This window comes from Ochlerotatus camptorhynchus, unplaced genomic scaffold (assembly GCF_037179485.1).
Source record: "Ochlerotatus camptorhynchus isolate MF236.1 unplaced genomic scaffold, CSIRO-AGI_Acam_v1.1 ptg000094l, whole genome shotgun sequence".
NCBI classification, from domain to species: domain Eukaryota; kingdom Metazoa; phylum Arthropoda; class Insecta; order Diptera; family Culicidae; genus Ochlerotatus; species Ochlerotatus camptorhynchus.
In genome coordinates, this window is record NW_027040584.1 from 2054350 (window position 1) to 2072399 (window position 18050).

Genomic DNA, 18050 nt, shown 5'->3' on the forward strand with positions numbered 1-18050 from the left:
AAAAATCCTAAACACGGACGCAACGATAGAGCACAAATCGAACACACGACACATTGCATATGCTCACATGAGCGAGCTCAATGCTCGGTTGACCGCTCACCATTTCAGCAATGAAAGGAAGGGGTGAGAAAAGCAGCGATAATAAAAACGCTTGCCATATCGTTTTCTTCATCATTTGCTTTCGAGCAACGGACGGATATGCGGCTGACAAGACGTATGAGTGGAACAGCACGCATCGCACCAATACGAAGACGACGACGACGACGAAAACACCAACATTGACCAGAGGAAAGGCTTCCCGTAAAAGCCGGTGCACAATAGATACGTTTTCGGGTTTTTTGACAGATAACCCTAATAAAAATTGTATGGTTAATTTGCTTAACGACGTGTTCTGGGTATCATCCAAAAAATTTGTGGAATAGTTCAATGATTTGGGCTATCGTTCGTTTATGGTTATTTTTATTAGGGAATGCATGGACTAACTGTCAAAAAACCTGAAAACGTATCTATTGTGCGCCGGCCTTAAGAGGCAGCATGACTAGGCTGCCGTCATCCGGTCGGCATCGACTTGCACTGGTGTGGCCACCATTTGAAAAACAACCGGGCCTTTTCAGGGCCACCAATTCAAAAACGGAAAGAGTTAAGTACTAAATGTCCTAGCGGTCCTACGTCTAGCTTCCGTTCGTGCCCCTAGGCACAGACTCTTCTACTTTATTTGCTGTTCTATTTAAGCATTCCTCTAACAACCCAATTTGATTACTTCATAACTTACTTAAGTTAACTTAAATTTCAACGGGTACTCAACTCTGAACATCTCAATCTGTGCCGAGTATTTTATCTATGCTGAAATCTGTGCCCTGCGTTGTGCCGAATGTGCCGAAGTGTAGCAATCAAGCTGTCAGTCTCAGTAACCCATGAGTTTGGCAATCCTGCAGTTATGACTTTTGAGACTATTTGTTTACCTTGTCAAGTTCTCACGGATCATTAAACGAACTATGTGTGTACATATTGCATAGTATATACGAAGGCAATCATTGTGCCTGTCATGTTTATAAGTAAAACGAGCATCAACTAACACGCATGTGAGTCTTTTTGTTTTGTACAACATTTATTCCTCTTGGTTCAACCACAAACGAAGTGACAGACGGAGCGGCTCGAAAACTTTGGTGACTAACCTGCTATTGCAATTTTTCAGTGTACCACATGGCAACACCACTACTACTGGATTGTACCACATGGCAACACTACTACTAGATTGAACTAGCATTTTCACTCAAAACTGAAATGCATAAAAAAATGTCAAAATGATACGCACTCTTTGCACACTGTCAAAGAATCATTGTACACAAAATCAACTTTGTTCAAATCAAAACAAAAAAACTAACCCATCTGGTGGATGATGGCACAAGCTTCCAAGAAAATTCTATTACAGTGAACCATTTAAATGGATTTCTTCGCCAGTTAGTCGTCTGTCACTTCGTTTGTGGTTCAACGGTGCCAAAAGAATGAGAAGATTTACAAGCGCTAGATCGTCGGCCACTGCTGGAACTGTTAGCCCGTATACGATGACCATTGCCAATCTTGAAGTACTGCCCCTCCACGAGAAGGATAAGGGTGACTGATGGCAGAAGTTGTCCACCCATGAGACAAGTACTCAACCGGAAATTGGAAGGTGTGCCTCTACATTATCATCATGCTACTCGGGCAATCGCGAAGGATGCGACCGTAAATTCTCACCGGCGATAGTAGAAGCAGCCATAGACCTTCAGTAGCTTCCTAATGCCAGCAGTCGCTGTTGAGTACTGAGCTCGTCTAACTGTTCTTCTTTGTCTTTCTGATCTCAACTTCCTACTTTTAATCCGTTCATCCACATCTTGCATCGACTAATACCCAAATGCTGGTCCAGGATCTTGATACCGTTTGATCCGCTTTGTCTCTGCTTGTTATTCATTAATATTTTTCATCCTTGCTTGGTCTTGCCGGAATTGGATATTTATAGCCCTGAAACTGCAGTGATGCTGTTTTATACTATATTCTGTGTCATACTTTTTTTTTCCTTGATTTGTTTTCCGTCGATCTTGTTTTCCGTGCTGAGATGCCAATGCTACCAACTCCTGAACCGGGGACCAACGGCTATACTTCCCTTCCGAAGGAAGGCATGATCAGAGATGTGTTATGCCTCAGAACACCCCGGCGGCGCCAACTGGGAGTGAACCCAGGCCTGCTGGGGTGAGAGGCAATCACGCTTACCACTACACAACCGGCGCCGCTGAAATGAATTTGTTATTCTAAATTCAAATAACTAGACTTATTTCTATTTCCTGTCCATTCGAGGCGGCTGCGGTGGAATCCGAGCTGGAGCGGCTTGGGCTCAAACCTGAGGCCATGTACCAGAAGAACCGGCGTTCCAACAACAATACCAGCTTTCGTGACCAGTTGCTTCTGGTGCACTTCACGAAGGGATCCACCAGTCTTGCGGCTCTAAGATCCAAAATCCGGGACCTGTTTCAGGTCATCATCAGTTGGGAGCATTACAAACCCCAACATCGTGATGGCACGCAGTGTATGAATTGCCTCTCCTATGGCCGTGGCACCAAAAACTACCATATGAAGACAAACTGCGGCAAGTGTGCTGGAACTCACTCAACTGCGTCCTGTGAGCAAGTTGATGACATCGAGCCAACGTGTGTCAATTGCGGTGGAAACCATCAAGCCTCCCATCGCGGGTGTCCCAAGCGAGTGGAGTTCATTAATATCCGTCGGAAGGCTACAATCAACAACCAGCTCGATCGCCTCCGTAATCATCGTTCGCCTCCTGTACCCAAGCTCCATCGACATGTTCCGAACCTAGCACCGCTTCCGCTCAATAACTTACTTACTTACTTAAGGGTCCTGTGCACCACCAGCGGTGCAAAGGGCCAACGTGAAAGACTTCGATCCTGGGCGGCTGCTCACTTTTGCCTTGACCTGGGCCCAAGTAAGATTCCTATCGACTTGCTTAATTTCCTTATTGAGGCTCCGCCGCCATGAGCCCCTGGGTCTGCCTCTGCTGCGATGTCCTGCCGGATTCCAATCCAGCGCTTGCTTGCAGATTTCGTTTCCGCCTCGTCGAAGTGTGTGGCCGACCCACCTCCACTTTCGCTCTCAAATTTCTGTTGCTATCGGCTTTTAACGACATCGACGATGGAGCTCGGCATTCGAGATCCAGTTGTGAGGCCACCAGGCACGAATTATATACCGCAGGCATCGGTTGATGAAGACCTGCAGCTTTTGAGTGTTCTCCGCTGATACACACCACGTCTTGCTGGCGTATAACAACACAGATTTCACGTTCGAGTTGAAAATTCGGATTTTGGTGCGTTGACTTATCTGGTTGGATCTCCATACGTTTCGTAAACTCGCAAAGGCAGCCCTAGCCTTCTTGATTCGTGCACCTATGTCGCTCTTGGTCCCGCCGTCCGACGCTATTTGGCTGCCAAGATATTGGAAACTTTCGACCTTCTCCACTGCTTGCCCCGCTAACGTAAAGTTGGAAGGGTTGCCCGTGTTGATATCCAACGATTTGGTCTTGTTGACGTTGATGGTGAGACCCGCCGCAGAGGAGTGTTCGGCTAGGTCATTGAGTTTACTCTGCATATCAGAGCGCCGTTGTGCTAGTAGAGCAACATCATCAGCCAAATCGAAGTCGTTGAGATGCTCCATGGTTCGGTACACCACAGACAAACAGACGTTACTCTTCATTGTGTATCTTCGTTCATGCATTTAACGGTTGATTTGAATATTATCAGTTCCGCGAACTACTCGCCGCAGCGCTGGCATCGGATCACTTTGACGTTTCTATATATTCTATAGAAATTTTATGCAATATTGTTTACGAGTTAACGAGCAAGCTTGTTTTCCGCGAGAAGCCAGATAGATGTCGTTACTGAGGTTATATGTTTTGAGATACTATGTTTTCAAGAACAAGTTTTTCAAAGAGTTACGTCTGTTTGTCTGTGGGTACACGGTCAATTGCACCTACCATGATCTCGTCGATTACGATGAGAAATAGTAGCGGTGATAGTATACATCCTTGTCTCACACCAGCGACTACCCGGATAGGGTCGGACAAGGCTCCGTTATGCAGAACTCTGCACGTGAAAGCCTCATACTGCGCTTCGATGAGGTTGACGATTTTATCCGGGACTCCCTTGCGTCTCAGGGCGCCCCACTGGTTCTCGTGATTAAAACGGTCGAAAGCTTTTTCGTAGTCAATGAATACCAAATAAAGGGACTCTTGGAATTCATTGACCTGCTCCAGGATGATGCGGAGCGTGACAATATGGTCCACACAAGATCTTCCGGCACGGAATCCTGCCTGCTGCCGTCGGAGAGTCGCGTCGATCTTCTCCTGTATCCGATTCAGGATAACTTTGCACAGAACTTTGAGAACAATACACAGTAACATGATACGTCGCCAATTGTCGCACACAATCAGATCCCCCTTCTTTGGGACCTTCACTAAGATGCCCTGCATCCAGTCGGCTGGAAAAGTCACGGTGTCCCAGATATTACAGAATAGTTGATGCAACATTTGTGCGGATAGCATCGGGTCAGCTTTGAGCATCTCTGCTGATATGCGATCGACCCCTGGAGCCTTGTTGGATTTCATGCTTCGGATAGCTGCTTCAATCTTCTGCAGTAATGGGACCTCGGAATTGACGCGAGTGATGCGCCGCACCATAGGCGGATCATGCCGAGATGTTGATGGCTGGTTGGCCGTCGAATGTTGAAGAAGTTGTTCGAAGTGCTCAAACCAGCGTTTCAGCTGGTCAGTGGGGTCGGTAAGCAATTGTCCAGTCGTGTTCTTCACTGGCATCCTCGGGTTCATTCTTGCTCCACTCAGGCGTCGTGAGATATCGTAGAGGAGGCGTATATCGCCAGTGTTTGCGGCTTTCTCCCCTTCGTCGGCCAGGGAGTTCACCCACGCTCGCTTGTCCCGTCTGCAAGAGCGCTTGACTTCCTTCTCTAGAGCCGAGTATTGTTGACGGGCTTCGTTCTTGGCTCCTCTGGTTCTCGCCCACTCGCCAGGTTTCATCTGTGATCCACTCTTTCCTCTGGATGTGCAGCTCACCCAAGTTGTTCTTGCTTGTTTCGATAAAGGCATTCTTGATGGCCGTCCATTGTTCTTCTACGCTGCCACCTTCTGGAACGTCCGCAGCTCGAGTCTCAAGTTCTTCAACAAAAGATCTTTTTACCGCTGGATCTTCAAGTCGGCGTGTGTTGAACCGCCGCCCGAGTCTCTCCTCCCGTCGCTGGATCCGCACCATGCGTAGGCGGATTTCGCCGATTAGAAGGTGATGGTCAGACGCGATGTCGGCGCTGCGTTTATTCCGGACATCAAGAAGGCTCCGTCTCCATTTTCAGCTGATGCAGATGTGGTCGATCTGATTTTCGGTATGTCCATCACGGGAAACCCACGTGACTTTGTGCACTGGCCGATGGGGGAAGAGCGAGCCCCCGATCACCATGTCGTTATTGCCACAAAATTCTGCAAACAGCTTACCGTTCTCGCTCATTTCGCCGAGACCATGGCGTCCCATGACACGCTCATAGTCCGTGTTGTCGGAGCCGATCTTCGCATTGAAGTCGCCAGTGTAGATCTTGATGTCACCCTTTGGAACTTTATCCACGACGGCATTCAGTTGACTGTAAAAATTCTCCTTGTCCTGTAGCTCGGCAGCATCGGTTGGCGCATAACATTGGATTATGGCAAGGTTACGAACCCGTGTTCTAAATCTGGCAACGATTATCCTCTCATTAACAGGCTCCTACTTGATGAGCGCAGTACTTGCCTGGACGCTAAGTAGGAGACCAACTGGATCCACGATGGCGGGGAGCGTTTTCACCTCGAATACCAGAGTATAGTAGTACCTGTCCCGACGGCAGTTTGTGTTCTCCAAAGTTTGGCCAACGAACTTCACTCAGTGCCAGGATTTCTAGCTTCATGCGTCGCGCCTCGTTGGCGAGTTGTGCCAGTTTACCCTGCTGGGCTAACGTCAATATATTTCCGCTCAATAACCAACAAGCCAAATGGTTCCTAACAGTCGTCTCGCTGCTGCTGTGGCCCAACCATTTCCAGATTCATCCACCGCCCCTGGTATATCATACGCTGCTGCTGTCTCAGGTGAACCTGTCGAAGATTCTCCGTTCACCTCGAAGGAACTTGTGACGCTCGTGACCGAGGTAATCATCATCATGCGCACATGCAAGACTCGATCTGAACAGCTACATGCTGCCCTGTCCCTTGTCACTAAGTATGGACCGTGAAGCCATCAAGATCGTAAATTGGAATGCTTGCTCCTTGAAGAGCAAAAACATCGAGTTTGTTGACTTTCTCAACGAACGGCACATTGACATAGCCGTCATCACCGAGACTCACTTGAAGCCCGAGCTGAACGTCTTTCTTCCCGACTTTCGGCTCGTAAGGCTTGACCGCACCAGCTCCGGGGGAGGGGGAGCTTCTAGCTGAAAACTATCGAAGCCATCGGAGTTGAGGTGAGCACATCGCTGGGTTCATCACCATCATCGCGGTCTACAAGCAAACGAACATTAGGGACGGCTCGGCCGCATACCTCCGAAGAGACATCATCAAGCTAACACGACGGCGGCCAAATTTCGTCATCGCTGGCGACCTGAACGCCAAGCATCAAGTCTGGGGCAGTAGTCGGCGAAACCACAACGGCACAATCTTATACAACGATCTGCAGGAAGCCCACTACAACATCCTGTGTCCAGACACTCCCACCCGGTTGAGTCGATCCAAAGCTCATGCCACCATCGACATTGGCGATAACATCTCCCAACCTATCGCCTATCAGGAACTGAGCTCGGACCACTATCCGGTGGTGGCCGAAGTAGGTTCCTCGGCCAATAGGTTTCAAGTTTCCCGGCGAAATTACCATCGTGTCAACCGGCAGCAGTATCAGCGCTGTGTGGACACAGCAATCGATTACGACGTCCTACCGGAGTCGTTCGAAGCAGTCGATCAGTGTCTGCAAACCATCGAAGATGCGATATCCCGTGCCAGGGAGCAACACGCACCAGCATCCAGACAGGTGAGTCATACTCTGAACCTTGACAGCCCAAGCAAAAATCTTATCAGGCTCCGTAACACCATTCATATGTAGTTCCAGCATTCTGGGCTGCTCCACTTGAAGGCCAATGTCAATAGGTTAACCAAAATTATCCAGGCCAGGATGGTGGAACTCAGAAATAACGATTTTGCCAACAAGATTTGCTCTCTCCCAGATTGTGCAAAACCATTTTGGAAGATGACCAACATTTTGAAAAATTAGTCAAGACCAATCCCTCCGCTTTTCTCTGTTGACCAGAACTTGGACCCATCCCTACTCATAACCCCAGTTGAAAATGCCAATGCTCTTGGCCAACATTTTGTGATTTCACATAATCTTGGCCAAACCATGGTGAGCCCCCATGACCCTGCCGTACTGGAGGCAATGTCTAGAGTCGCTGACACCCCCACATGAAGGCTGCGGGTATGGATGGTGTAGTCAACCTCGAGTCGAAAAACTTGGGTATTGACTTCTTCAACCATCTTGGCTACTTCCCTGCATGCTGGAAGTTAGCCAAAGTGATTCCAATACGCAAGCCTGGCAAAGATCCTACCAGTGCCAAAAGCTATCGCTCCATCAGCCTCTTGTCCTCCATCTCGAAGCTATTCGAAAAAATGATACTCAGCCGTCTGCTGGTGTTTTCAAATGATAATAACATATTTCTCAAAGAGCAATTCGGATTTAGGAAAGGCCATTCTACCATCCACCAACTCGCACGGGTTACTAACATCATCAAGCGGAACAAGTCCGTTTCCAATACATCTGCCATGGCATTGTTGGACGTCGAGAAGGCGTTCGACAATGTCTGGCATGATGGTCTAGTGTACAAGCTGCATCGATACAACTTTCCGATCTACCTCGTGAAAATCATCAAAAACTACTTGTCGGGCAGATCAGTCCAGGTCTACAATGTCCCCTCTGATACGTTCAACGTTGATGCAGGGGTCTCTCAGGGTAGCTTGCTTGGGCCTATCCTATTCAACATCTTCACGTCAGACGTTCCTCCCCGTGCCGGGTTGTGGTATCCTGTCAATGTTCGCAGATGACACCTCCATCATCTATAAAAGTCCAAGCGCAATGACAGCGGCAGCGGCAGCGGAAAAGCCCGATAAGAGTAAGCCTACTTGTCGGATTGAAACCTAGTTAGAATCAAATCGACTTCGGTTAGGTATCTTGATGTCATTTGTGACAACTGTCAAACTTTCCGTTTCCGTTCCGCTTCCGCCCACGTTGCGCTTGGACCTTAAGGGTCGAGTAAACTACAATCAGGCCTGGATGTTCTGTCCGACTGTAACCCTCGTCTAGCGTGACAATTGCTAACCCACTCTTTCAATGTGTTTAACAGGCCTTGTCTGTTATGATTTGTTTTTGTTTTGGTCGCACGCTCGGCAACATACTCACCACTGCTTTATTTGTAAATATTTTAATCTGTTATTTTCATAGTAGATTTTATTCGTTTAGGCATGTTTTTAGGATTAGAATATAGTGTAAAAATTATCCTTTTAAATTGTCTCGCGTCTAGAATAAAGTTAGGTCCCGTTTCTCCTCCCGCTGCAAGAGAAGGTGAAAAACATAAGCAGCACAACATTCGAGCGCGGTTGCAGGAGTACGATGGCGGTTGTTGGATTGTCCGTGATTGTCAGCTAAATAGTACGAACAGAGAGAAAGTTACGAGCCAAGGTTGGAAATCGACGCGTTTTTTGCCCCGTCCGTTTAAGTGGAAGCGAGAGTTGGAGTGCCGTTTTCGTGACGTGTGTCCGCTGGAGGGATAATTCCCAGCATCGTCGCGCGATAGTGACGTCGTTTCCCCGAAAAGTGCCGTGGTTCGTGAGCAGAAGCGAAGGGTGTCGGATTGCCGCCAAGGGAAGCTAAGCTTCAAGGATTTTTCCGCTTCCCGGCTAACCACCAAGGATCCCGAACACCCACCGTCCTCACTGCGGTGGCTCAGCCAGTTGAGCAAGTCTCGCCACCGCAGTTAAGAGCCAAGGAGGGACGAAGCAGGCCGAACCGAAGGAGCGTTCGCCCACTGCGGTGACTACCGGAACCATCTACGGGCGAGTAGTTGGTTCGGTGATTCGTCACCATCGTTGCCGGGGGGGGGGGGGGGTTCCGATAAAGGAGCCTTGCTCATCCCCCCCCCAGCCCGCTAAAAGCAAAGGACTGCTGCTACGCAGCTAGAAGTGTTGAAGTAGGAGACGCTCGACACAGACCGTGTCTGGAGCCGACGTGAACAAGTAGCAACCGCCGCCGCTATCGTCGAAGGGCCCCACCAAGTGACACCAAGGACAACGAGGAGAAAGGTCAGATTAGTCAATAGACGTCTTAAATTTCATCGGGCCATAGGCTGGCAGGTAAGCCGCACTTATACGACTATTTCAAGAGCTGGAAGATTTGTATCAATGCAACTAAAACACAAACCATTCTGTTTCCACACTCGAATTCACCTCGGCTTGTTCCGCCTGCTAATGTCAAGATCCATCTTGATAGTACTCTCATTGAATGGTCGAGTGAAAAAGTCTAGGAAAAGGAGAATTCTATCAAGTCCCAAATTAACGGGGAACTTAGCCGTGGTTGGTTCTACGTGTGTGCCGCAGATATCCTTTTGGGCCCAGAGGCCAACAGTGCCATCAAGAAATTTCAAGGAACATTTCATGAGAATTGTAATCATGTTCCGGTGATAATTTTTAGAGCATTCAAAGAAGAGTTTCAAGGGAATTGTGAGGACCATTGCAAAGAATTTATGGGAGTCCTGAGCAAAACCTAGAAGGAATTTCTAGAAAGTTTCACAGGAATGTCTGGATAGTGCAAAGTGAATGCTGAGGAGAACTCCAGGTGAATTTTCAGAAGAGGTCTTTAAAACATAATTACTGTGTAAGGAAGCTAGTCAAAATTTATTTAAGTCTGGGTAAATGAGCATTCTGGGCGATAGTGTCACATTCAGAACTGACCAGAACCTTTGCTATCTTGACAAGTTAAATTTCAAGAGCTGGCAGACCTATTGCGTGTTTTGTATATATTTGCTTGATATTATAAATTAATTACTCAGAACTTCCTTACATGGATCCTTGAACCATTTTTTGAATTCACAAGAGTACATAAGGCGAGACATTCTAGTAACTGAAGTATTTCGGTATTATTCTTGAAATTTGTTACCGTTTGGGTAGTTTACCCTGTATCACCAGCACTGAGCAATGAGAGTGAGTGTAGGTATCGGCAATCCATACTGCTATTAAGTATGAACGAGCAAGGTCGACTGTTGCTAGCAATATGCTATTGAGTTATTTATTATATTAAGCTATTTATTTAGCTGTTATACCGAAAGTTATTGTTAATGTTCTATGTTATAAAACTTAACTTATTAAAAACATATGAAAATGTGTAAAAGATAGCAGAACAGATTAAAAATACCACTCCAAAGGAACGGTCAAATTAAAATTATCAGAACACAATTTGTTAAACATAACGTACACTTCCCATACAGACACCACAAACAGGATCGGATCATAGAAGAGGAAAATAAATGGAAAGTATGACGGGTGGAAACAGGGAGGAATAGGAGAAAATCGAGGTTACTACTTGGTCAGATCGAATGGGCAAGTTCTTTTCCACTTCAGCTCTTCTCGAAGGAGGTTTGGAGCATAGTTCGCAGATCAAAGTCGAAGTGTTGAAACAAGTAATAATTCTAGTCGAAGTGACTTTCAATTAAGTAGAAAAACAACTCTTGAAGGCGTTAATCAAAAGAATCAGGACCCATTGTCCTTAGTTTAAGTCTCCGCTGTTCAGCGTTGAGCCACCGAACGCTTTCTAGACCGTCGGAGCGGTCAACCCCACCAGCGAGCGTGATGTTCCTCGCAATCACTGGCGATCAACCGAACGCTGTCTTGACCGTCGGAGCGGTCAACCAAGCGAGCGTCGGGAGACACGAAATCGCGTCATTCCGAAACCAGTAGCAGATCATCCGCCCAGCGATCCGCGATCCACGATCCAGCACGCCGGCCGGCCATTCACACACCCACACATCCTATTATACGTAAGTAACGTAATAACCTAAATAAAAAGTGCCTAAAAGAAGACCGTGTCGAAGGTTATTTGCACCCTGATCAGCCTCACCATCCCACTCTTTTTCGAGATACGACCTGGAGAAGAGTCGTGAGCTAAGCCAACAAAAGAGGCTGGTGGAAAGCCCACCCCGTTGGTTCCCGTGGCTCTACACCAGGGACCTGGGACATTGCCATAATAGAGAGCTCTGCTCCCACAGAGGTAACAAATAATAGAGGATCCATAAAAAAAAAATATTCTATATGTCTATAATTCTATACCTTGATGGTCCCTTCAATATCGAGTTATGGAGAGTTGACTGTATTTTTTGAATTTCATTTCATATGTCTTGTGACATTTAAGATTGTAAATATAAAATAATGAATTTTGTCTATGAACGTTTCATTCTTCATCATCTTCCGATTTTGTTTTGAAGTGAAGGATATCACAACAGCTGACTTCAGTTTACGTGTGTCAGATGAAGTGGTGCGATCAGTTTTGGGGGAAAACTACATTTTGAAGGCAAAAAAAAAGATGTTTGAAATAATACTTCTAATTTTAATCGGAAGCGTTAAGCAAAAACATTTTGGATATGTTTTTGCATGATTCCTTAAGGAAAATAATCTTAGTTTCTGTAGAATATCGAGTTGAATTGAAATTCCGGGAAGAAACTGGCCCCTTCATATTTTCAAAAAAAAAAATAGTATATCGTAGAAAAATTGATATTTTTTTATTGGCTTTCGGTCGAAGGGTCCCATACTTTTATAAAACTTTGCCCACAGCTAGAGATTATGATTATATGAAGGAAAAAAAATCACATTTCGTGGGTAGAAGGCAGGCTCTTCTCCCCCATATAATGAGATTTTCTGCCAGACGATGACTGGATTTGTTTTCTGGTTGTGTGAATTTACTTCTTGAACGAGTTTCTCTATCACTCCCACGGGTTTCGCGTAGTTGTCTCAGCATACGGGAGTATGATGAGTATGATAAGAAATCAAATCTTGATCAAGTCATGTCAAGCCTTGCTACAATAGATGTTAGTCTACTACCATCGTCATCATCATCATCATCATCATCATCATCACATACATAAAAAATACATACATAAATACATAATTTCGGAATTTCCACGGACATTATGTACTTGCACACTAAGAAATAACTACCTTTACTCGAGACGTAATCCATGTTAGACGTAAATCATGGAACGTAAACAAACATTTCATGTAAAATTAAGTTTTTTCAAACCGGAACATAAGCAACTCGACGTTTGGTTTAATTGATTTTCTCGTTTCTTTCAACTGATTCTTACGTCAAAAGGGCCGCTTACGGCAAACATACTTTTGAATATAAAATCCAATAAATGATCCATAAAATATTGGAAAACGTTCCATAAAAAACATTCAAATAATCCATAAAACATCGGAGAAAATCCTTAAAAGAGTGTTAATGATCCATAAAAAATATCAATATGATCCATATTTTATGTAAAATTTAGCAACACAATTGTAAAAATGTACCGCTAAATTTCTAAAGAATGAGCATTGAAATTTTACGAATTATCCATAAACATATTTCAATTGATCCATAACACATTCAGCAGTGAACAGCCATGTTCGGATTAATGAAAGTAACTTCTTCAGAGCAGTCTCGTTTTGGACAGCTTGAAGCTGAAATAGGGTTTATTAAGCTAATATAAAATCTAACCCAATCTTATAATAAAACCTATTTCAGCTTCAAGCTGTCCAAAACGAGACTGCTCTGAGGAAGTTGCTTTCATTAATCCAAACATTCTTGAAGAACAACATCGGATATAACCTCAAAATGTCAGAGGGATTATTATTATTATTTATCTTTATTAGGGAGGCTTTCAGCCTTGAGCTGGTTCACCTCCAGGCGTCAGAGGGATCAACACCACCGTTGAGTGAAGAACAGAACAGCGATCGAAACTGTGCGCTTTATGAAGGCCATGACCACGTTGATGATATGGTCCAGTGTGATGTCTGCGATTTCTGGACCCATTATAGTTGTGCTGGTAAGATAACAGCTGTAAAGAGGGTTCCGTAGACGTGCTCGAAGTGCAAAAATATGCTGAAGGTGCCAAAAGGAACCAAGAAGTATGTCCCAAAGAAACCACCTAGCAGAAAGAATAGTGCGAGGAGTGATGCCGGATCCGAATCTGGAAAGGAAGTACCAATGAGGTCAGTCTGGAGGAATCCCTAGACCAGTTGCAGCAGGAGAAAAGCGCTGGCGCAAGAGAAATTCCAAGCGCTGGAGAAAGACACGAAAAGCAATAGGAGGCCGAACGAGAGATTTTTCAAACCGAGAGTTATCTTCCGTCATTTTTTCAACAAAGATTTTGCTAGAATTAAGATTTAGGGATTCAAATATTATTTTAGTTAGGCACGCCAACGATGTAGAATGAACTACTTACTAGTTACTTAGTGTAAATCATGTATATAGCGTTTAGGAACAAATTGTAGGTTACTTGTAGGTCAAATAAAAGTAAATGAGAAACGTGTTGCTTTAAAAAAAAGTCAAAAAGCTGTTCATAATCATAACAAGTGCCATAATCAAAAAAAATTTGTTTATTTTATGTTAAATTTCAGAAACCAATTGGTTAAAATCTGTACAAAATCTGTATTAAGTTTCAAATATCTGTATAATGTCTGTAGTCTGCATTGAGTCTGTACGAGACTTCAAAAATCTGTATAAAAACAGACATATCTGTTTATCTGGCACCACAGTTAAACTCACAGTTCCGTTGAACCAAACCTGACGTCTGTCATTTCTGACAGCGACCGTTACCGTAGCTCTCCGAATCTCCCACAAGGTTGTCGCTGGGCTTGGCGATATTCCGAACAGCCATGATCCATTAATTAGACGTATATTATTCACGTTTCGGACACTATATTATAAATTTTGATACATTAACCACGAAAAATTGCTCCATTACTGCGTAACTACTTAGATATACTGTCCTGCCGTGTTTTTTAGGTAGAGGTGCGGAGCAATGGTCCAGCGTGTAGAATTTAGCTTCCAAAAGAAGCTTCTATAATAATTTTCTTAAGAAAATAAGAAAAATAAAGGTGTTCCAATTATTGGTAGACGTTCCTATTATGGTGTGTTCCAATTATAGTCTATGGGATGTACGTATGTTTTTCATGTTTTTGACCTTTTTTTAATTTTGATCCATAAACCATGGAAAATTGCTACATGACTGCGTAGCTACTCAGGTTTACTGTTCTGCCCGTGTTTTTTTTTTGTCAGAAGAGCGGAACGATGGGCGAGCGTCTAGAATAAGCTTCTTACAGAAGTTCCTAAATGAAACTTCCATAGGAAGCTTCGCACCTCTACCTAAAATACGGGGATATGCAGTGGAGCAATTTTTCAAGGTTTATGGATCAAAATTTAAAAAATAGTGTCCTAAACATGAATAATTTACGTCTAATTTATGGATCATGCCTATATTTTTAATTCGCAAACTTGATTTTTTATGTATCACTTTTTTAAGGTTTTAAGGTTTAAGGTTCATTGCTGAATGTTTTATGGATCAATTGCAATATGTTTATGGGTAATTCGTACAATTTCAATGCTCTTTCTCAAGAAATTAGGTACATTTTTACAATTGTATTGCTAAATTTTACATAAAATATTGATAATATTGATATTTTTTATGGATCATCCACACTTTTTTAGGGATTTTCTCCGATGGTTAATGGATCATTTGGATGTTTTTAATGGAACGTTTTTGAATATTTTATGGATCGTTTTGTCAATTCTAATGGTGCATACTTAGGGCTGCCGCCGCTTACATATGTCGGTGTCAGGGAACCGAAATTTACACGACTTTTTCGTAGTGTGTACTTACTTACGTAAATTCAAAACTAATGAACCAAGTATCGTAGAAATAAACTTATGTAATTACATGGTAAGGAAAGTATTTTGGTAATTAATAAAATAATATAACCTGAAAAAAAAATGTTGTTCAGGAAAATTTTCACGGTGGAGGAAATCGCAAATAACAACAGGAAAAACAATTTTTTGGTTAATCAAGATTTTTCAATAGTAACTGTCCATTATTTTATCAGTCATAAGTCAAAAACGGTCTTATATCCTTGAAAACATACAGACGTCTATTTCCAACGAACTTACGGACATCCTGGCAACACTGTTACATCCATTATACTCTCAAGAGGAATCATATTACTCAGCCATTCGCAAACTGCAAATTTATTAATAAACCAAACATGTTTCGCAGTAACCGAAATAATATCACTCTCCTTGAAGATTCGATCCAAAACTACAACAACGAGGAGAGCATAGGAAAGAAGAAAAAAGCTAACATGGCATGTCTTCCACTTGACACAATTAGTGTAGAATTATAGATTGCACTGAAATAATATGCTAAATTCCAACTAAAAAAAAACTAAATTAAGACGAAACACTATTCCAAGCACGTCTTCTGTGACGTCTTTGAGTTTCCATTACGTCAATACACCCAGAGAGGCACACGCAACACCGCAGTTTCGAAATCCATTCGAAAACGGAAAAGATTCAGAGTGGAACGACGACGACGACGACGACGGCGACTACTGACCGACCAAGGAAAATAAAAATTCCAAAGAAAGCAGCAACATCAGGAGCTACAACACTATAACAACAACCTCAAAAAATAATGTGAAACGGAAACAAGGACACTGAGGACTGGGGGGGTTGGGGAGCAGGAGCGGATCTCTCTAGAGGAGAGATTTAAAGGCATTTAAATCCCTTCATCATACTAGATCGGACAGGGCCGCAATCCCGTAGAACATCAGCAGCAGCAGGCCTCCACCGGCAGTCGTAGAAGAGTGGCCCCTGCTCGTAATCATCGTTCTTCCTCTTCCTCGCACACCGTCTTGCGATTCTTCTTCTCGATTTCTTCCTCTCTATTTCTTTTTCCACAAAAAAAAAGAAACCCCAACAGCAGTGTGTAATCCTTCTTCTTCTTCTTCTTCGTTTGCTTCCTTTTTATTCTTCACGGATACATTGTTGGTTTGCACCTTGCACCCTCCCTTTTCCGGAAAAAAAATAGTTACCACTCACTTCACTTGACTCGAGCAAGGCGTGTGCACCACACTGCACAGCCACACACAACCACACTCTCACACACGGACACGGGCAGTGGTGTGGAACATTTTTCTTTCTTCTAGCTTGAAAAAAAAAAAAGAAAACTTTTCTCCGATACGAAACTCCCGAAAGTAGGCTTCCTGGAAATCGGAAATCGTTCCGGAGTGTCGCCGCAACCAAAGTGGCAGAGCCAAAAATGGGAGTATCCTTCCGGTTGTGTCGGTCGATTCTTCTCCTCTGGGTTTGGCGACGCGAACAATTTTCGGGACTAACGCAACGCGGAACACAGACGGGCGCGGGACTTGTTGTTCGTTCGGAACTCGGGATGGAAGTGAATTCACACTCTATTTCGCTGCTCGGATGAAGATGACGGGCTGCTTTTTCCTCTCCCCTTGTGCAGCATGCACACAGGAGCCAATTGCGAGCTATGACACACGGATAAACTGGACGAAAATGGCGAGCGTGGTATAATTTCAACGGCGCATGCGTCGGGATTTGAAAGAAGCGATTTTTAGGAACCGTTGATGTTCGATGCTTAATGTGGTCATATTTTTCAATGAAAAAATCTTTGCATCAAACTTCCACCTGGTAGGAAATCTTAAAATTTCTTCCGAATACCGGGCAAACTATTCAGCTGAAAAATATGCGTCTGGCAGTGGATAGTATAGTCGGTAATTGATTAACTAGATGAGCGGCACTGATGCTGTAGTGGTAAGCGTGATTACCTCTCACCCCAGCAGGCCTGGGTTCAATCCCAGTCGGCGCCGTCGGGATGTTCTGAGGCATAACATCTCTGATCATGTTTTCCTTCAGAAGGGAAGTCCCCGGTCCCCGTTGGTCCCCGGTCCATGAGTTGATGGGTCGATAGGTAGGGTCCAGGTGTGGGAGCTGGCGTCGGTAGCATTGGTGCTCAGCACGGAAAACAAATCAACTCTAAGACTAAGGCTCTGAACCATTTGGTGGATTATTTTAACTTTTGGTTAAAATTTGACTGATGGAAAGTTATCGATTAACCCTGCTATCCAAGCGAGGGGTGCGACACGTCTAAATCTCGATTTTAAATAGTCGAAAAATCTCATACTAGCGGATCAATCTACGAAATATATTTTTTCATCTCTTGCATCTAAATCCATCTACTCGCATCGCTCTCCACCTTTTTGGAGGAAATCTTCAAAATCATAATCAATCGTGTTTCTATATATTAAGCGCGAGTGCATCTCACAACAGCAAAGCAATAAATTTGCTGCATCTTAAATAGAGTCGCCCCCCTCGGTGATTTCCACTTCACCTTGATTCACTACTCGCACTGTATTCTGTTAAAATGTATTCCACAGACACTTCTGGTCTACACGCTCGCCTGAGATAAAGTGAACGATGGCCGTTCTCTATGCATCGCAGAACCCTTCAGCTCATCACCCGTGACTCCGTGTCACCATTTTGCCGCGGCCATGCGCGCCTTATTCAGCAGTCGGCCGTTAAGCATGGCCGTATCGTCTGCCCAGTGGGTTTCACCGCAAGTGTTACACAAATTTATTTAAATGCTCGATCACATGGTGCGTATTTAAAATATTGTATTGAACCTTTGTAACAGAACGGTTACAATATATTTATTTAAACCCATTTTCAGCAAACATGAAATCCAAGGATAAATTAGTTAAACTTAAAGTGATAGATTGTTAATATCAGTTTGATTGACATTTCGAGTTCAAAGTACAGCACATCAACAACGATGTTCAATACAATCTAAAAGGAAGTGATTTGCTGTTGATTTCATCGTGCTTCGATATG

At 44.1% G+C, this 18050-nt stretch overlaps 1 protein-coding gene across 3 annotated transcripts in view; it reads right to left on the reverse strand.

The window, feature by feature from the left end:
- LOC135698687 (rho GTPase-activating protein gacZ) overlaps positions 1-16460 on the reverse strand; it is a 32568-nt gene extending 16108 nt beyond the window's left edge. Inside the window, exon 1 of one of the 3 annotated variants that reach the window (XM_065218764.1) lies at positions 15935-16460. In XM_065218764.1, the coding sequence (XP_065074836.1) occupies positions 15935-16024 (90 nt within the window). In that variant the 5' untranslated portion in view covers positions 16025-16460. The remainder of the gene's footprint in view (positions 1-15934) is intronic. The other 2 variants (XM_065218766.1, XM_065218765.1) reach the window with 2 other exon arrangements.
- Positions 16461-18050: the final 1590 nt, after the last annotated feature.